General features: G+C 39.7%; 1 protein-coding gene across 4 annotated transcripts in view; it reads left to right on the top strand.

Annotated features, from left to right (window-relative positions):
* Positions 1-22,271, top strand: part of GTSF1 (gametocyte specific factor 1) — a 37,071-nt gene continuing 14,800 nt past the window's right edge. The window contains exons 1-3 of one of the 4 annotated variants that reach the window (XM_049883354.1): positions 1-41; positions 19,378-19,602; positions 21,596-21,640. In XM_049883354.1, the coding sequence (XP_049739311.1) occupies positions 21,625-21,640 (16 nt within the window). In that variant the 5' untranslated portion in view covers positions 1-41; positions 19,378-19,602; positions 21,596-21,624. The other 3 variants (XM_049883353.1, XM_049883356.1, XM_049883355.1) reach the window with 3 other exon arrangements.

Here is a 22,271-nt window from a genome sequence, read left to right as displayed (position 1 = left end):
TTTTCCTTCGGATTCTTGACAGGCACTGCTTCAAAAATAAGGTAGGTCTCAAGATCCTTTAAACTAGGGTTAAGTGTCAAGGGGGTATTAAATTTGTAGTATTCTTGCCAAGGCTAACGTGTACTAACCCAAATGGTCTCCATTATAATCTTGGCCTCCTTAAATGAGATATTCAGCTATTGATAACTAGTTGAATAATCCAAGGTCGCCAGTTCTCACTGCCTATTCTAAAGCACTCTTCATTTATTATCACCAGTCTTCTTAGTCTGGCAAACTTCATACTTTTCTAGGCTGCTGGCTAACATAAAGGTTTGGGGTCATCTGAAGACTACATTTAGGTATTGAAACTCCTTTCCATTATCTTTAAGAATCTGAAGATAACTGTATACAATACTGGATTATACTGCAGCCTTTATTTTCCAGAGCACCAACACGCTTCATAATAAGTGTTCATGATGATTCTAATATAATCATTAATATGCAATGGAAGCTTTAAAGAACAACCCTGGCTTTTGTGGCTAAAAGGAACCCCAGTCTAAATGCCTGGAGTTAATAACTTAAATGCCCTCAGGAAAATCCAACAATTAACAGTCTACCTATGTGCCCTTTGTCTATGCCCTATACATGGCACAACGCAGAATTGAAACAGGCTACTCCAGGCACTTTTCCAACCCTACTGTTTATGCCAGTCTGCCTTAATCTTTTTTTTTCCCCCTACCAGACTACTCTGCCCCTGTTTTGCAGAAATCTCAGCTGTAGCTGTTGCCTAGAAACTTGAGAGTCCTTGAAGTGAGTGTTAGGATAGCTAAAGACAGTTAACAATAGGGGAAAGTAGGCCTCCTATTGGCAGTAAATACAGCAGTTAACTTCAAGGTTTGAGATGCTATAGTCTTAGTTCACTGTCTTAGTTATCTAGTGCTGCTATAACAGAAATACCACAAATAGGTGGCTTTAACAAACAGAAGTTTATTCTCTTACAGTTTAGGAGGCTAGAAGTCCAACTTCAGGGTGCCAGCTCCAGGGGAAGGCTTTTCTCTCTGTCAGCTCTGGGGGAAGGTCCTTGTCATCAATCTTTACCTGGTCTAGGAGCTTCTCAGCACAGGGGTCCTGGGTCCAAAGGACACGCTCCACTCCTGGCTCTTCTCTCTTGGTGGTATGAGGTCCCTCTCCTCTCTGCTCAATTCTCTCTTTTATATCTCAGAGGAGACCAACTCAAAATACAACCTAATCCTGTAGATTGAGTCCTCATTAACATAAGTGCCTCATTAACATCATAGACCTTAGGATTTACAATACAGAATAATCACATCAGATCACAGAATGGTAGACAACTGAACAATGCTGGGAACCACGACCTAGCCAAGCTCACACGCATTTCTGGAGGACACAATTCAATCCATAACATTCACTTAAAGGGATCTTCACGTTAATACCTACAGCTTTAGAGATTTCAGACTGGTATTCTCAGGTAATTATAAAGTAGCCTCAACTTGAACATGGTACTGTACATTCTTCTGCAGAACCCCTTTTCCTAAAGTGGCTAGACTGACCTTATCTAACAATTAGCATCCTTCTCTGGCTCAGAGATTTATTTACGTAGCTTTGGAGGAGGTACGGAAGGAAGCAGTGCTGAATAGTACAGGAAATCACGTGCCCTCAGTCCCAGTACTCAAGCTTATGGTAGTAAGCTCCGTCTTCCTCTAGTACTGTGAGTTTTCCAAGGATCCCTACCTATTTAATATGCTATGTGGGAAGACAAAACACCCTATTTAAAACAACATATAAAACTAAAAATACGTAAAGAAGTTAATTTTTGGTCTTCTGAGGCACAAAATTTCCTCTACTGCAAATGCCTAGACTATTACTTTATTCCAAACTTTCATACGTAAGACCCAATATACACACCCCTTTTCTTTAGAGAACAGAAAATAGACCTATGTCAAGACTACCTGATCTTAAATGTCAATCTTTTCTTTGCCAATTCATGGTTCCTGCTCCTTATGCCTCACAGAGCCAGAATCCTTAGAAATATGTCCTTATGACCCAAACCACAGGATGCCAGCCAGCAGGTTACAGTACCACCTGGCATCATGCAGAAAGGTAAGTTTTCCTGATGAGAAATGAAACTCATTAGATGGAGAAATCTCAGAATATAAAAGGTTAAAGTTTTTTTTTTTTTTTTTTAAAGAATAACCTCCCAACCATACATAGCACCTACTAGTTTTTAATGGTGGAATGTGGTATCTCTTCAGCATTTCCAGGAAGAGGTGGAGGGGTGTGATACAGGCAAAGCCTAACAGCCATTTAACAAGTACTTTTTCCTTCTAGAAAAATCTAAAAACAGCTAAAGAGATGGCTAACTGCAAATTTCATGCTCACCATGTGGTCACACTCAAAAGGCTCAAAGACATGAGGTTACCATGTCAAGAGAACTACTATAGATGATAGTAAGCTTTTTATTTAGGGGGCAGTAAGCGGCATCAAGTTCTACCATCTGGCACCCTAACCCCTCCCTTCTATATTTCACAACTATGGGAGTCTTAGCCAATTGAGAGGGACAGGGAACAAATGGAAGTTTCTACTCTGCTTCTATAACTTCTGGTCTGCTTTATTTCAGAGCTTTTTAATCCTCCAAAGGTTATTTCTCCAATTTTGGAAACCCTGGTGGCATAGTGGTTAAGTGCTACAGCTGCTAACCAAGAGGTCGGCAGTTCAAATCCGCCAGGTGCTCCTTGGAAATTCTATTGGGCAGTTCTACTTTGTTCTATAGAGTCACTATGAGTCGGAATTGACTTGACAGCAGTGGGTTTTGGTTTTTTGGAACCAAATGAAAAACTTTCTAATACTGCCAATTGGATTCCTGACCCTGATGTCTGGAAGGCAGGTGAGCAAGGCTGAAACAGTGAACAGTCAAAAATGAAGGCCTGAACCTTAAGTCTTTCATATCTGCTGTGTACTCTAACCCTGAATAATTAAGTCTTAATACTTCACCCACAAAGTCATTCATCAGAACAATCAAAACAAGAAATCTGAGAATTTCACCTGTCTCTGGAGAGTTAGCCCAGTATAAACGAGTCTAATGAAAATCTAAATTCACTTACAACAATTAAAAGACTCTTCTCATCTTACCAGTATCTGCTCACTTTCCTATCTATAGAAAACATTACTGGTGGTGGTGGGGCCAAGATGGCAGAGTAGTCTGATGCTTCCAGTGGTCCCTCTTACAACAAAGACCTGAAAAAACAAGTGAATCCATTATATATATGGCAAGCTAGGAAACCCGTGCATCAAATGCAAAGTTAAGATATTGGACTAAGTGACAGGGGAGAGAGAGATGGTACAGAACCAGCAAGGAGTTGCCAAGCCCACGGCAGTGCCTCAGCCCCAGTTCCTTGGCGCGACTATGGCAGGGCTGATGGTAGTTTTCAGGGACACAGCCGCTTCAGCGAAAGAAGGCAAGCAAAGTGGAGCACCCTTGATCCTGTGGTGTGACTGCAGCGGAGCTGGCCCTGGAGTTTAGCACACGGCAGCTTCAGTGAAAGAAGGCAAGTGCAGGACGCAGCCCTAACCCCCAGGGGTGATCTCGGCACAGAGCCAGCTGTGCACACAGGCTACCCACGCCTCTGGAATCAGGGATAAATCAGTGCTATTGGCACACGATAAGTGATTTTGTCTAATTTACCATGCGGATCTAGTAGCTCCTCCTCTTGAAAGAACTCTCTCCCATCTATCTGATCCCTCTGCCCCAGCCTGCTTCATTAACAGTTGATTTCCCTGGACCTGAGGTAGGTCCTGATGTGCTCCCTGGGGCATTCTCCTGGCCTTGGAGAAGTAACAAATTAAAAAACGGGGGAAAAATACTCTGCCAACTCCCCTGATCTGGAAACTCAGATCAGAAGCAGCTCCAGTCCAGGCACAAGTGATCCACAGACTTTGTCTTTCACCCCTGCATGGATCCAGGTGGCTCCACTACACCAGATAGGATCTGGCTATTATATTGCAAGGGTGAATCTGTTTGAGGCCTGACTGTATCTGTTTCGGCTGTGCAGTGGAGAGCCAGGTTTTGGACTTTTGATACCATTGTGCCTATTAAACAGGGCCTTCACCTAGTCACAGCAGGGGCCTGAGGACTAGAGGCTCCAACCACGCCACCTAGCCACCCATGAAAGGATTGCAAGGATAAGTGGTGCCTACCAGTCCTTACAGGTAAAAGTATTGGGTGCGTATGGTATGGCTGCAGAGCCCACCCACCAGAATACTCTAGAGAATAGGGACATGCCTTCCTCACAGACAACTCGGAGAAAAGTTGCCAGCCCCCTGCCTTCCTCAGAGTGTGACCCCCTGCTACTACCAGAAACCTGTGCATACACCAATCACCACTGCTCCTCTAAGACAGTAGGTGAAAGCCTGCACCACACATTAGGTGACTGACTATCAGGATGCATGAACTGAATCTATACAAGAATAGTGAATGGACTCCTAGGCTTATATACCTGGTAACAGCTCTAGCCATCTGGTAACAGGACATTAGTGCTTCAGAGGCTCCAGTAATCAAGTTAGCTCACTCTAGTAGCCTATTTGGGTATATCAAAACAAAACAATGCAAGAAACTAGGACACAGTGAGCAAACATAAAATAAATTCATACAATAACTTATAGATGACTTGCAGACAACAGTCAATATCAACTCACATAAAGAAGCAGACCATGATTCCTTCAACAAACTCCCAAAACAAAAAATCAAGGACTCTCCTGAATGAAGATGTATCCCTGGAATTACCAAATGTAGAATACAAAAGATTAATATACAGAACTCTTCAAGATATCAGAAACAAGATCAGGCAAAGCTCAGAACAAGCCAAGGAGCACACAGATAAAACAACTGAAGACATTAAAAAGGTTATTCAAGAACATAATGAAAAATTTAATAAGCTACAGGAATTCATAGAGAGACAGCAATCAGAAATTCAGAAGATTCACAATAAAATTACATAATTAGACAACCTAATAGAAAGTCAGAGGAGCAGCACTGAGGAAGTGGAAGACAGAATTAGAGAGATTGAAGATAAAACACTTGGCAACAATATATTCTAAGAAAAATTAGATAAAAGAATTTTTAAAAATGAAGAAACCCTAAGAATCATATGGGACTCCCTTACTTGCGAATGATTGGAATACCAGAACAGGGAGGGATAACAGAAAATACAGAGAGAATTGCTGAAGATTTTTTGGCAGAAAAGTTTCCTGATGTCGTGAAAAATGAAAGGATATCTACCCAAAACGCCCATCGAACCCCATACAAGGTAGATCCCAAAAGAAAGTCACCAAGACATATTATAATCAAACTTGCCAAAACCAAAGATAAAGAGAAAATTTTAAGAGTGGCCAGGGATAAGCAAAAAGTCACCTACAAAGGAGAATCACTAAGAATACGTTTGGACTACTCAGCAGAAACCATGCAGGCAACAAGGCAATGGGATGACATATATAAAGCACTGAAGGAGAAAAACTGCCAACCAAGAATCATATATCCAGTAAGACTGTCTCTCAAATATGAAGGGGAAATTAAGACATTTCCAGATAAAGAGAAGCTTACAGAATTTGCAAAAACCAAACCAAAATTACAAGAAACACTAAAGGGAATTCTCTGGTTAGAAAATCAATAATCAGATATCAACTCAACACTAGAACACAGGACAAAGCAACCAGATATCAACCCAGATAGGAAAATCACAAAAATAAATCAAGACCAAAAAATGCTCAAAACATGGAATCAGTGATGTCATTATGTAAAAGATGACAACATTAAATCAATAAAGAGGGGCTAAATAAATAAAGTAGGCATAGATCTTCCATATGGAGAGGAAATCAAGGCAATATAGGGAGATACAAGTTAGGTTTAAACTTAGAAAAACAGGGGTAAATATTAAGGAAACCACAAAGAAGACTAACAATCCTACATATCAAAATTTAAAAAAAAGAAAAACATAAAGACTCAGCAAAAACAAAATCAACTACAATGAAAAACAGGAACACACAATTTACAAAGAAAAACTACTCAGCACAAAGAAATAAGTAGAAAAATGAAACAGTCAACAACACACACAAAAAAGGCATCAAAATGACAGTACTAAACTCATACCTATCTATAATTACACTGAATGAAAATGAAGTAAATGCACCAATAAGGAGACAGAGAGTGGCAGAATGGATTAAAAAACACTATATGTCTATATGCTGCCTACAAGAGACACACATTACACTTAAAGACACAAACTAAAACTCAAAGGATGGAAAAAAATATATCAAGCAAACAACAAACAAAAAAGAACAGAAGTGGCTATACTAATTTCTGACAAAACAGACTTCAGACTTAAACCTACCACAAAGCATAAGGAAGGACAATATACCAGGAGGATATTACCATACTAAATATTTATGCACCCAATGCAGGGCCTCAAGATACATAAAACAAACTCTAACAGCATTGAAAAGTGAGACAGATAGCTCCACAATAATAGTAGACTTGAACATACCACTTTCAGTGAAGGGCAGAACATCCGGAAAGCAGCTCAATAAAGACACAGAAGAGAAAAAACCCCACAATTAACCAACTTGACCTCATAGACATATATAGAACACTCCACGCAACAGCACCCAAGTATACTTTCTTTTCCAACACATACGGAACATTCTCTAGAATAGGCCACACATTAGGCCAAAAATCAAGCCTTAACAGAATCCAAAACATTGAAATATTGCAAAGGATCTTTTCTGACCATAAAGCCATAAAACTAGAATAGCGGAAAAATCAGGGAAAAGAAATCAAACACATGGAAACTGAACAACACTTTGCTCAAAAACGACTGGATTATAGAACAAATAAAGGATGGAATAAAGAAATTCATACAATCCAACAAGAATGAAACACTTCCTGTCAGAACCTTTGGGACACAGCGAAAGCAGTGCTCAGAGGTCAATTTCTATCAATAAATGCACACATACAAAAAAAAGAAAGGGCCAGAATCAAAGAATTATCCCTACAACTTGAACAAATAGAAAGAGAGCAAAAAAAAGAAACCTTCAGGCACCAGAAAAAGGCAAATAATAAAAATTAGAGCAGAATTAAATGAAATAGAAAACAGAAAAACAATTGAAAGAGTCAACAAGGCCAAAAGCTGGTTCTTTGAAAAGATTAACAAAATTGATAAATCACTGGCCAGACTGACAAAAGAAAAATAGGAGACGAAGTAAATAAGCCAAATAAGAAATAAGATGGATAATATCACAACAGAACCAACTGAAATTAAAAGAATCATAACAGAGTCCTATGAAAAGTAGTTTCTAACAAATTTGAAAATCTAGAGGAAATGGGCAAATTTCTAGAAACCCATTACCTACCTAAACTAACACAATCAGAGGCAGAACAACTAAAAAAACCCATAACAAGAGATTGAAAAACTAAAAAACTCCCAAGAAAGAAAAGCTCTGGCCCTGACGGCTTCACTGGAAAATTCTACCAAACTTTCAGAGAAGAGTTAACACCACTACTACTAAAGGTATTTCAGAGCATAGAAAAGAATGGAATACTCCCAAACTCATTCTACGAACCCAGCATAACCCTGATACCAAAACCAGGTAAAGACACTACAAAAAAAGAAAATTACAGACCAATATCCCTCATGAACTTAGATGCAAAAATCCTCAACAAAATTCTAGCCAATAGAATTCAACAACATATCAAAAAAATAATTCACCATGACCAAGTGGGATTCATACCAGGTATGCAGGGATGGTTCAACATTAGAAAAACAATCAATGTAATCCATCACGTAAATACAAGACAAGAACCATTCGATCTTATCAATTGATACAGAAAAGGCATTTGACAAAGTCCAACCCCATTCCTAATAAAAACTCTCGGCAAAATAGGAATAGAAGGAAAATTCCTAAACATTATAAAGGGCATTTATACAAAGCCAACAGCCAACGTCATCCTAAATGGAGAAAGACTGAAAGCATTCCCCTTAAGACCAGACAAGGATGCCCTTTATCACCACTCTTATTCAACATTGTACTGGAGGTCCTAGCCAGAGCTATTAGGCTAGATAAAGAAATAAAGGGCATCCAAATTGGCAAAGAAAAAGTAAAAGTATCTCTGTTTGCAGATGACATAATCTTATACACAGAAAAGCTTCAAGAAAACTACTGAAACTAATAGCAGAGTTTAGCAGAGTATCAGGATACAAGATAAACATACACAAATCAGTTGGATTCCTCTACACCGACAAAGACAGCATCGAAGAGGAAATCACCAAATCAAAACCATTTACAATAGCCCCTAAGAAGATAAAATACTTAGGAATAAATCTAACCAGAGATGTAAAACACATATACAAAGAAAACGAAAAGACACTATTTTAAGAAACCAAAAGAGACCTACATAAGTTGAAAAACACACTTTGCTCATGGATAGGAAGACTTGACATTATAAAAATGTCTATTCTGCCCTAAGTGATCTATAGATGCAATGCAATCCCAATCCAAATACCAGTGATATCTTTTTAATGAGATAGAGAAACAAATCACCAACTTCACATGGAAGGGAAAGAGGCCCCGGATAAGTAAAGGTTACTGAAAAAGAACAAAGTGGGAGGCCTCACACTACCTGATTTTAGGACCTATTATACCGCCACAGTAGTTAAAACAGCCTGGTAGGGGTACAACAACAGATACATTGACCAATGGAACAGAATTGAGAAACCAGACATAAAATCATCCACATATGAGCAGCTGATATTTGACAAAGGCCCAAAGTCTGTTAAATGGGGAAAAGATAGTCTCTTTAACAAATGGTGCTGGCATAACTGGATATCCATCTTCAAAAAAATGAAACAGGACCCATACCTCACACCATGCACAAAAACGAACTCAAACACCTAATTATAAAATCTAAAATGATAAAGATCATGGAAGAAAAAATAGGAACAACGCTAGGAGCCCTAATATATGGCATAAACAGTATATAAAACATTACTAGAAATGTACAAACACCAGAAAAGAAATTAGATAACGGGGAGCTCCTAAAAGTCAAACACCTATGCTCATCCAAAGATTTTACCAAAAGACTGAAAAGATTGCCTACAGACTGGGAAAAAGGTTTTAGCTGTGACATTTCCAATCAGCGGCTAATCTTTAAAATCTACATGTTACTGAAAAAACTCAACAACAAAAAGACAAATAACCCAACTAAAAAATGGGTAAAGGATATGAACAGACATTTCACTAAACAAGACATTCAGGTAGCTAACAGATACACGAGGAAATGCTACCATGATTAGCCGTTAGGGAAATGCAAATCAAAACTACAATGAGATTCCATCTCACTCCAACAACAACAAAAAAAAGGCTGGCATTAATCCAAAAAACACAGAATAATAAATGCTGGAGAGGTTGTGAAGAGACTGGAACACTTAGACACTGCTGGTGGGAATGTAAAATGGTACAACCACTTTGGAAATAGATTTGGTGCTTGCTTAAGAAGCTAGAAATAGAACTACCCATACGATCCAGCAATCCCACTCCTTGGAAAATATCCTAGAGAAACAAGAGCCTTTACACAAACACCCATGTTCATTGCAGCACTATTTACAATAGAAAGAGATGGAAGCAACCAAGGTGCCCATCAATGGATGAATGGATAAATTATGGCATATTCACACAGTGGAATACTATGCATCAATAAAGAACAACGATGAATCTGTGAAACATTTCGTAACATGGAGGAATCTGGAAGGCATTATGCTGAGTGAAATCAGTCAGCTGCAAAAGGACAAATATTGTATGAGACCACTATTACAAGAACTCAAGAAATAGTTTAAACAGAGAAGAAATACTCTTTGATGGTTAAGAGATGGGGAGGGAGAGAGAGAGGGAGAGGGGGATTCACTAATTAGATAGTAGACAAGAACTAATTTAGGTGAAGGGAAAGATAACACACAGTATGGGAGAGGTCAGCACAACTGAACTAAACCAACAGCAAAGAAGTTTCCTGAATAAACCGAACACTTTGAAGGCCAGAATAGCAAGGGCGGGGGTTTGGGGACCATGGTTTCAGGGGACATCTAAGTCAATTGGCATAATAAAATCTATTAAGAAAACATTCTGCATCCCATTTTGGAGAGTGGCATCTAGGGTCTTAAACGCTAGCAAGCGGCCATCTAAGATGTATCAATTGGTCTCAATCCACCTGGAGCAAAGAAGAATGAAGAACACCAAAGACAAAAGGTAATTATGTAAAGGGCATCTATGCAAAGCCAACAGCCAATATCACTCTAAATGGAGAGAACCTGAAAGCATTTCCCTTGAGAACGGGAACCAGACAAGGATGCCCTTTATCACCACTCTTATTCAACATCGTGCTAGAAGTCCTAGCCAGGGCAATTAGGCGAGACAAAGAAATAAAAGGCATCCAGATTGGCAAGGAGGAAGTAAAATTATCTCTATTTGCAGATGACATGATCTTAGACACAGAAAACCCTAAGGAATCCTCCAGAAAACTACTGAAACTAATAGAAGAGTCTGGCAGAGTCTCAGGTTATAAAATAAACATACAAAAATCACTTGGATTCCTCTACATCAACAAAAAGAACACCGAAGAGGAAATAACCAAATCAATACCATTCACAGTAGCCACCAAGAAGATAAAATACTTAGGAATAAATCTTACCAAGGATGTAAAAGACCTATACAAAAAAAACTACAAAGCTCTACTACAAGAAATTCAAAAGGACATACTTAAGTGGAAAAACATACCTTGCTCATGGATAGGAAGACTTAACATAGTAAAAATGTCTATTCTACCAAAAGCCATCTATACATACAATGCACTTCCGATCCAAATTCCAATGTCATTTTTTAAGGTGATAGAGAAACAAATCACCAATTTCATATGGAAGGGAAACAAGCCTCGGATAAGCAAAGCATTACTGAAAAAGAAGAAGAAAGTGGGAGGCCTCACTCTACCTGATTTCAGAAGCTATTATACAGCCACAGTAGTCAAAACAGCCTGGTATTGGTACAACAACAGGCACATAGACCAATGGAACAGAATTGAGAACCCAGATATAAATCCATCCACGTATAAGCAGCTGATATTTGCCAAAGGACCAGTGCCAGTTAATTGGGGAAAAGATAGTCTTTTTAACAAATGGTGCTGGCATAACTGGATATCCATTTGCAAAAAAATGAAACAGGACCCATACCTCACACCATGCACAAAAACTAACTCCAAGTGGATCAAAGACCTAAACATAAAGACTAAAACGATAAAGATCATGGAAGACAAAATAGGGACAACCCTAGGAGCCCTAATACAAGGCATAAACAGAATACAAAACATTACCAAAAATGACGAAGAGAAACCCGATAACTGGGAGCTCCTAAAAATCAAACACCTATGCTCATCTAAAGACTTCACCAAAAGAGTAAAAAGACCACCTACAGACTGGGAAAGAATTTTCAGCTATGACATCTCCGACCAGCGCCTGATCTCTAAAATCTACATGATTCTGTCAAAACTCAACCACAAAAAGACAAACAACCCAATCAAGAAGTGGGCAAAGGATATGAACACACACTTCACTAAAGACGATATTCAGGCAGCTAACAGATACTTGAGAAAATGCTCTCGATCATTAGCCATTAGAGAAATGCAGATTAAAACTACGATGAGATTCCATCTCACTCCAACAAGGCTGGCATTAATCCAAAAAACACAAAATAATAAATGTTGGAGAGGCTTCGGAGAGATTGGAACTCTTATACACTGCTGGTGGGAATGTAAAATGGTACAAACACTTTGGAAATCTATCTGGCGTTATCTTAAACAGTTAGAAATAGAACTACCATACAACCCAGAAATCCCACTCCTCGGAATATACCCTAGAGAAACAAGAGCCTTCACACAAACAGATATATGCACACCCATGTTTATTGCAGCTCTGTTTACAATAGCAAAAAGCTGGAAGCAACCAAGGTGTCCATCTATGGATGAATGGGTAAATAAATTGTGGTATATTCATACAATGAAATACTACGCATCGATAAAGAACAGTGACGAATCTGTCAAACATTTCATAACATGGAGGAACCTGGAAGGCATTATGCTGAGCGAAATTAGTCAGAGGCAAAAGGACAAATATTGTATAAGACCGCTATTACAAGATCTTGAGAAATAGTATAAACTGAGAAGAACACATACTTTTGTGGTTACGAGGTGGGGAGAGAGGGAGGGAGGGAGAGGGTTTTTTTACTGATTAATTAGCTGAAAAGAACTGCTTTAGGTGAAGGGAAGGACAACACTCAATACATGGAAGGTCAGCTCAACTGGACTGGACTGGACCAAAAGCAAAGAAGCTTCCGGGATAAACTGAATACTTCAAAGGTCAGCGGAGCAAGGGCGGGGGTTTGGGAACCATGGTTTAAGGGGACTTCTAAGTCAATTGGCAAAATAATTCTATTATGAAAACATTCTGCATCCCACTTTGAAATGTGGCGTCTGGGGTCTTAAAAGCTAACAAGCGGCCTAAGATGCATCGACTGGTCTCAACCCACCTGGAGCAAAGGAGAATGAAGAACACGAAGGTCACACGACAACTAAGAGCCCAAGAGACAGAGAGGGCCACATGAACCAGAGACCTACATTATCCTGAGACCAGAAGAACTAGTTGGTGCCCGGCCACAACCGATGACTGCCCTGACAGGGAGCACAATAGAGAACCCCTGAGGGAGCAGGAGATAAGTGGGATGCAGACCCCAAATTCTCATAAAAAGACCATACTTAATGGTCTGGATGTGACTAGAGGAATCCCGGCGGTCATGGTCCCCAAACCTTCTGTTGGCACAGGATGGGAACCATCCCCGAAGACAATTCATCAGACATGAAACGGACTGGACAGTGGGTGGGAGAGAGATGCTGATGAAGAGTGAGCTAATAATATCAGGTGGACACTTGAGACTGTGTTGGCATCTCCTGTCTGGAGGGGGGATGGGAGGATAGAGAGAGTTGGAGGCTGCCAAGGTTTTCACGAAAGGAGAGACTGGAAGGGCTGACTCATTAGGGGGAGAGCAAGTGGGAGTAAGGAGTAAGATGTATATTAACTTATATGTGACAGACTGACTTGATTTGTAAACGTTCACTTGAAGCTCAATAAAAGTTAATTAAAAAAATTAAAAAATAAAACCTTGGTAACTGGTATTCTCTTCTGCAAGAAGGCCTATCAAGGCAATTTAAATTATATTTATGGGATAGTAATGAGACTTTTTGGCTATACAGTTTCTTCCCTAAAGTCAAGTTTCATGGTTTCTACCCTTACATTCACAGTATGAACTTTGGGGAAGAAAATTGCTAAAGCCCATTACTCATGTCCTTGATACATACCGAAACTTATTCTATTGGTTCCACATCTTCATCTTGTGGTTGGTCCATACACTATGGGGCTTTTTTTGTTCAGGCTTCCCAACCAGCTACGGTATAAAACAGAGGATGAAAAAGAATTTTTTTTAGTCTCTTCTTTTCATATATTCTTTTACAAGATAGATGACGTCTTACAGTTGCTTCAATTCCTTACAAAATATATCCGTGTTCTCAAGTCAAATGGTCAAGTATCTGCTATGCTTGAGACATTATGCTAAGCATTGCAGTGGACCGAGTCCATTATGAGGAAACAATGTTTTCAACTGTAGTAGACAGCAATGGTTCTCAAACTTTAGCAGTGGAGAGCTTGTTAAAATACAGATTGTTGGGCACCTCACCCCCAGAGTTTCTGATTCAGTAGATCTGGGATAGGGCCTAAAATTTTGCATTTTCTCAAGTTCCCAGATGATGCCAATGTTGCTGGTCTATGGCTCACACTTTGAGAACCACTGGTATAAGGCATACTTAAGTGCTGGGAGGGAGGGAGGGAAGGTAAAGGGAGGCTACAAGAAAATGTAAAGACTTATCCCCAGGCAGAGGTTAGAAAATGACTTCACAAAGAAAATGATCCTTGGGTTTAAACATTTGGCATTCCTCAAAATAACAGATGAGAAGAATGGCAGTATTGGAATTTTAGAACTGTTCTATCCAAGATCAATCTTTTACACTATTTAGGTAGGAACAGCCTCGAAAACCCTGTGGAGCAGTTCTACTCTGCACACATGGGGTTGCCATGAGTTGGAATAGACTCAACAGCAACTAACAACAACAAATGTTTCTTTAGTCTCTGGGTGGTGAAGGTGATTAAGCCCTCAGCTACTTAACCAAAGGTTGGTAGTTCCAATCCACCCAGAGGCACCTTCGAAGAAAGAGTAGCAGCTTGGGTTTTAAAAGCTTTCGAGAGGCCATCTAAAATACATCTATTGATCCCATCCCATCCAGAACAAAGGAGAATGAAGAAAACCAAAGATAAGGAAAATATTAACGCAAAGGACGAAAGGACCACGTGAACCAGAACCTCCACCAGCCTATGTCCAGAAGAACCAGATGGTGCCCGGCTACCACCACTGACTACTTTGACAGGGATCACAACAGAAAGTCCCAGACAGAGCAAAAGAAAAATGTAGAACAAAACTCAAGTTCACAAAAACAGACCAGACTTAACAGATCTGACAGAATGGAGAAACCCCCAGACACAGACCCTGGATACTCTAACTCAGAACTGAAACCACCACTGAAGCCCACTTTTCAGACAAAGATTAGACAGGCCTATAAAGCAATAACACACATGAGGAATGTGCTTTTTAGTTCAATCAAACATATGAGACCAAATGGGCAACTCCTGTCCAAAATCAAGACAAGAAGGCAGGAAAGGACAAGAAAACTGGACGAATGAACACAGGGAACCTGGGGTGGAAAGGGGGATAGTGCTGTCACATTGTGGGGACTGCAACCAATGTCACAAAATGATACATGTATAAATTTTTTCTATTGTGCTTTAGTGAAAGTTAACAGCTCAAGTTAGTTTCTCATTCAAAAATTTATGTACACGTTGTTTTGTGACACTGATTGTAATCTCCAAAATGTGACTGATAAATTTTTGAACGAAAAACTAACTTGAGCTGTAAACTTTCACCCTAAAGCACAATAAAAATCAATAAATAAAATACATGGGGTTGTCGTGAGTGGGAACTGGATTTTTAAAGAATCGTACTAAAGAAACTTTGGCTTACAATTTACATCTTAGATGCCTACACCAATAAAAGGTTGAGGAGCTGTTTTTTGTGTCTAAGAAGGGACTCACCTAGAAGTCAAGGAAAATCACAGAGAACAGATTTCTCAAGTACACCGGTAATTATTGCAGACAGTGTGGATTAGAGAGTTTTATAACGTTTACACAGATGTTTAAAGAAAATACCACTACTAGTTTTTTCAATCATCCTGTATCTTACTCCAGCTTTCTAGAGCTGAATGTTGGCTCTTCTTGGCAAGCTCCCATTACAGACTCTTTTTCAAATAAAAGTATATTTTCATTGGTTCCTACCATCTCTCCCTGCCACTTTACCTAAACAACTGTAAACAACCAACCTCTAAAGCAGTACTTCCCAATCTACCCTCACCCATAAGAAATTTATTATTTCCCCCATAGATCGCTCATTTTGAAAGATCCTGCAACTGCATTTATTGAATAATTTTTCTATTTTTAATTAGGCACTTAACTACCAGTCAGAAATCATAATTAGATGAGAAAGCCAGGACTTACTTGATAAAATCAAAGCCCAAAACAAAGAAATATTTTAGTCTTCTAATGGGCAAAAAATTGAGTCTTACTAGGCATTTTTTTTAATAATCTTTATTGTGCTTTAAGTAAAAGTTTACAAATCAAGTCAGCCTCTCACATATAAACTTATATACACCTTACTACATACTCCCACTTACTCTCTCCTTAATGAGTCAGCTCGCTCCCTCCTTCCAGTCTCTCCTTTCGTGACCATTTTGCCAGTTTCTAACCCTCTCTACCCTCCCATCTCCCCTCCGGACAGGAAATGTCAACACAGTCTCAAGTGCCCACCTGATACAAGTAGCTCACTCCTCATCAGCATCTCTCTCCAACCCATTGTCCAGTCCATTCCATGTCTGATGAGTTGTCTTCAGGAATGGTTCCTATCCTGGGCCAACAGAAGGTTTGGGGACCATGACCACTGGGATTCTTCTAGTCTCAGTCAGACCATTAAGTCTGGTCTTTTTATGAGAATTTGGAGTCTGCATCCCACTGTTCTCCCGCTCCCTCAGGGGTTCTCTGTTGTGCTCCCTGTCAGGGCAGTCATTGGTTGTGGCCGGGCACCATCTAGTTCTTCTGGTCTCAGGATGATGTAAGTCTCTTACTAGGCTTTTTGAAACACTGAAAGTTTCCAACGAGTCTACTAAAATTCCTTCAATTCTAAAGGCTGAGACAAGTCATCTTCTAACAAAGGTTTTTTTCAGTCACTAGAGTACATATCTATTTTTTTACTCATTAGTCCAGAGTCTTCATTTTTAACTAATAATTATGAATTCTAAAAACACAATCTATAATTTAAGAATAAATGCTAGGGTCCCTGGGTGGCTACCCTATCAGCAGAACTAGCAAGAATCAGATGGAGTTTAGGGTATTAATCCCAACTAGCTTCTAGAATGACCCTTGTGTAAATGCCTGGCCTCTCATTTTTTCCTTTTCAAATATATTCAACCTGGTTGGAAAACCAGTCTGAAAGAAAGCACAGGAGGGATCTCAGATAAAGCACAAATTTTCTGGGTTGGAAAGGATGAACAAAGCATTTAAGAATAGATATATACGGCATTCTTATTTTAAAATTTCCACAAAAGTCTTTTTTTTTTTTTTTCAAAGTTGGTAGGCTTGTTCACTGGTGCTAAATGGAACGGCTTTATCAATTGAGGAAACAGTCACCTTGAGAAAGCATCACTAAAGGCAGTGAGGCCTGACTTTGAATTCTGGTTTGATACTCACTCCTCATCCCCCCCACCCCTTAGCTCTTTCTTCCTCAGAAATTTCAATCTGCAGGTGTCTGAATGAAAAGTACTTATGGGTCACAGAAACAGTGTCAACAATTGCACAAGATTACTGCAATTTAAAGCCTGAAAAATCACATTTCAGTTCAAATCACACTGGCCCCACCAATTTTGCACAAATGATGTTGTGATAAGCTCAGAGGTTTTGGATTTGGTAGGAATTATTTTAAAATATCTCCTACCAATCTGAAACTGATTTGTCAAAACAGCAGCATTTTCTAAAATGTTTTATGCTAAGCTTGCAATGAAGTTTTCATTCTCACAATTATCTTTCCAGAAGGACATTAACAGCTTGCTCCTCCATATGAATCAACCAGGCCATTCAGGTGAAATAACAGCTTTTGTAAATTCAGAACAGCGCCTAGGTGAGTGGTTGTCAACCCTGGCTATACATTAGAATCATCTGGGTAGCTTTTTAAAAATAACTATGCCTGGACCTTTCTGATTAATTGATCTGAGATGGGAAATTGGCATGGTATGTCTTAAAAGCTCCCCAGATGATTCTAATGGCAGACAAGATTAAAAACCACGAGCCTACATCAAGAATAGCTTGGGCTCAGCTTCCATCAACACCTGTTTCTTTTTAGGGTTTTAATCTGAACTGAAGGCTGTGAAGCACACTCTCTTATCCACTGCTGCTATAACAGAAATACCACAAGTGGATGATTTTAACAAACAGATATTTATTCTCTCACAGTTTAGTAGGCTAGAAGTCTGAATTAAGGGCACCAGCCCCAGTGGAAGGTTTTTTCTCTCTGTAGGCTCCGGGGTAAGGTCCTTGTCATCAATCTTCCCCAATCGAGGAGCTCCTCATCACAGACTCTGGGTCCAAAGGACTCGCTATGCCCCCAGTGCTCCGTTCTTGGTGGTATGAGGTCCCACTGTCTCTCTGCTCGCTTTGCTCTTTTATATTTCAAAAGAGATTGGTTTAAGATGCAACCTAATCTTCCAGTCAGTCCTCCTCTACTAACATAACTGCCAGTAATCGCACCTCATTAACAGCATAGAGATAGGATTTAAAACACACTGGAAGGTCACATCAGATGACAAAATGGCGGACAATCACACACTACTGGGAATCATGGCCTCACCAAGTTGACAGATTTTGGGAGGACACAATTCAATCCATAACACTTTCCTCAGCCCAAGGGCTAACCTAAAAAAAAAAAAAAAAAAACTGAGAACATGTTTTCAAGTTGTTGTTGTGTGCCCTGAAGTCAATTCCAACTCACAGCAAACCTACAGGACAAAGTAAATCTGTCCTATTGGGTTTCCTAGTCTGTAGTCTTTCTGGGAGCAGATTGCCAGATCTTTTCTCCCAGGTAGAGCCACTGGTACTCAAACTGCTGACTTGAGTGCTTAACCACTGCACCACCAGGGTTCCTTAAATGCTCACAAATTAGTCACATTAAAAATAAAATTAACCACTCCCACAAAACTTTTCACTAAAGCTACGTTTGATTTTTGCTGTCAGGACACGTTCCCCCAAGTCATATTTGTGCTCTATATGACACTGAAATTTTCTAGAAATCCCAACGTTTCAGCCCCAAACTAATCTTCCAGACTGTCCCCTACACCTTGGACAGCAAACTTTTTTTCAGACCACATCTTTTACTTCTTGGTTTTGAAAAATATTATCACCAGATCTACTTGGTGAGTCAACACCTTACTTCCCCTACCCACCCACCCTTTTTGTTTTCTAACCTCCAAAAACTACAAGTCCTTTTTCTCCATAAAGCCTTCCCAGGTCATTTAAAACTCAATTTTTTCCGAATACGAATTTACAACCTGTATCGCTTTTTTATTTATTATTGCCTTTTAACCTTTTATCCACTTTGGGACCTGTTTCCCTAATCACGTTTATGAATAGAACTGCTTCTTACATTCACAAGGGTTATTCGTTGTAGTATCACAGAGTTTCCAGAACAAAGGCCCACAATACATGTTTGGCTTTCCACTATCAAATTATAACTTCCTGGCATTCTATCTCTTCCCGTTGAGCTCTCTCCCCAGCCCTAAAACTCCTCTTTATCTGACTACCAATTATTTATCATCCTACCAAGCATTCTCAAATACTACTGTTGACTTGTGAATTTTAAGATTCCACAACGTACTAAACAAAAAGAGCTAGACACAAAATTCCTGTCCTTGGTGATTGGTTTTTGCCTGTTCTGCCTTCTTGTTTTCTCCTCTTCTCTCTCCTAAAAGTCTAAATTACCCTTCTAGCTGGACAACTACAAACAGGCTTCTTTCCAGTCCGCATCCCACCTGTAACCAAGCCCATTCTCTCCTCAAGAGCCCATTTCTAACTATTAGTTTTTTTTTCTAAGATGGCCGCCACAAAGCCAAGAAAGGAAGTGAGGTCCACTCAGTCGCAGCCGCCATCATTTCAGGAGTCCGAAAAGGATGGATCCCGAAGCGGAACTGCCAGCAGAGGGGAAGCCCTAGAAGCCCACAGCCAGGCGCGCAAACCCAGGCGCCTAGCTTTTCGACCAGAGCGTAGACTACGTCACAGGAAGTGGGGGGGCCTCACCCCTTAACGTCAGGGGCCGGAAGTGAGCGTTGCTGGGGCGCTGATGTGGGGCGGGGGCGGTCGTGGCAGAGCGTGTCGTGATCGAGGTAGGTAAGGCGTCCTGGCCCGGGCTTGGCGCCTCAGGCCACTTCACCCTTAGTGTACTGGACCTGTCAGTCTTTCCACCTTCGTGTACCTTCACTACCTAATAACCTTCTGTTCCCTTTTCCACCCGTAGCCTTACGCCTTGTGGGTTCTCTGCGCAGTTTGACTACCGGCCTGTTCTCTCCATCGTCCACCCGAGGGCCTGCCTGTCCAGCGCCTTTTTCTATACACTTTTAAGTTAACCGCCTTCATCTGTTTAGTCCCGTTGCTTAAGTCGGCTCTGATTGTGTTTGTTCGTTTAAAGGAAGAAAATAGGAAGGGACCGCGTCATTTACTGAGGTTCCCAGCTCAGTTTAGAGTTAAGCCAGTTGCTTACGACTACATCCAGCCCCTAGACTTGACTGCTTCACATGGTTTGTCCATTTAACCGTGGTGTGGTACTAGGGAAAAGGTAAAGATGTGAAGAATCACCTGTTAGCAGACGCAGAAGATACTTAAGTCAACCTTGCCGAATTATAAGGCTATGAATTCCAGTGCCCAGAATCCTTTTGCTCCCAAAGGATATATTGGCGGCCTACAGGCTTCTGAATCTGGCTCTGAATACTCCTTTAAATGCCTTAAAATGAAAACATAATAATTGGCTTTTCCCTTCAAACCTTTTATTTTTAATGATAAAGGGTAAAGCAGCTATATGTAAGTAAAATATTTGAGAAAGGAAGGTCAAGGTTTCTTAATCCAGACCTGGAAAATTCACTTTAAGACAGTTTCACTGAAGATTGCCCTTAACAAATGGGCTCTGTAGCAATTTACTAGAGTTCCAGCTATCTCTTGTGTTTCCTATCATAGGTTCCAAGGCTGCTTATGTCATAGAATGGGATGAAGGCATGTGGAATTGTGTGAGTGGCCAAAGGAGAGCTTGCTCTAGAGACAGTAGCTGTAAATCTATTTTCTATTTTTTAGGTTTTCTGTGGGAGTAGTTTTATATAAGTTTTACTTTTCCGCATAATGATGGTATTTAATCACAGTACTCAATAGGGACTCTGTAGAAGAGGACAAAAACTATGAAGTCGTCACCCTTTAATTTTTTACATTTCTGCTACAGACTTGCTTTATGTCTGTGTTATCCATAAAATGAATAGTGCTTAAGTCCTAACGATGAGAAGTTTTCTCTCAGTACACAGAGGGAATGACCATTAACTGGAGAGACTTAAATAACCAAGGCATTATATTTTAGTAGGAGGTTTGGGGCAGAGAAGGTGAAGCATCACTGAAAAAGGGTGAGGAGGGGGATGTCATTGTGGCACTTCTTGATCATGTTAAAATCATGGCAATGGCAAACTAGAATGTCTCTGAGCATATTGGATGGGCTAAGTGTGTACCATCTGACACAGGCCTCCAGAATCCCCATATTCCAGGAAGGAGGAAGACTGCAGCCTACCCATCCTGTTCTTAAGAACTTGAGAGTTTTAAAATAGTATCCTGTTTCTATGCTTTGGGGCTGATTCTGTTTCTGTGTTTATCCAGATGCTTAAATAGCATAGTACTCTTGTGGTCTTGCTTTGCCTCCTTTATCGTTAAATAGCCACAAATCCTAATAGATGGTAAATAGTGGCTTTTTTTTTTTTTTTAGTGGCAGGTTGTTGTAGTAACACTTAAAACAGACTGACATCTTGGCACCTGAATACAGCTGAAATTAGTAGTCATATTTGATTTTTCTTAACTATTAGTGGGCCTGAGCATTTAGTCCAAGGATATGAATTAGGCAGTGATATAAAAATGCTTCGAAGACGTAAAGAATGCTTTAAAAGAAGATTTAAAGGTTTCTTATGTTGAAGTTGGGTAGTTTCAATTCTAGTTTGACTCCACTTAGTGCTATCTTTGGTACATTTTATTTCTGAGTCACTGAACCATGGCTTTTTTTTTCCCCCCAGCACTTGGATTCGGCTCCTTCATTTCCAACATGGAAGAAACTTATAGTATGTATTTCTTGTTGATCTTAGAAAATAGATTGTTTTCATATAGTTTTCTGTATGACAAGATGTTTAGTGTGTTAAAAAAAAAAAATTTTTTTTTTTTTGGGGAGGTATTTAAATTTCTCCCTAAACTGCTGAGGAGGAAAAGTCTGTTGTGGTAATGATATACAGAAGTGCCCAAATTTGAAATAAGACACTTGAAATGTGAATAATAGCTATGAGAAGTCATAGAGCTTTGAAAAGGCTACAGTCAGGATACCTGTGTTAAACCATATTAAATGAGGCATTTTCAACCACTCAGAACCTCAGTTTCTCCTTGTATGACATGGAAATAGTAATCTCTCCATTTTGAGGAATAATATAGCATACACAATAATGTTAATGTACATTAAGTTTTTAGCATTAAATCCTGGGGAGAATTCTTATTTCTGAAGTGATCAAGAAACCTTAGGTAATCAAAGGGGAGCCAGCACTGGAATCATACACATGTAGAAGCAAAAGAGACCTGAAAAATCATTTAATTTAACCCTCAAATTTTATAGCTGAAAAAATAGAGCCTAGATTGATTTGCCCAAAGTCACAAACGTTGTTAGGGACAGAGTCAAAACCAGAGTCTTACATGTTGTTTATACCA

This window comes from Elephas maximus, chromosome 4, assembly GCF_024166365.1.
Source record: "Elephas maximus indicus isolate mEleMax1 chromosome 4, mEleMax1 primary haplotype, whole genome shotgun sequence".
Classification (NCBI taxonomy): Eukaryota; Metazoa; Chordata; class Mammalia; order Proboscidea; family Elephantidae; genus Elephas; species Elephas maximus.
The sequence above is the reverse complement of the archived record's forward strand: the minus strand, read 5'-3'. Positions and strand labels throughout refer to the sequence as shown.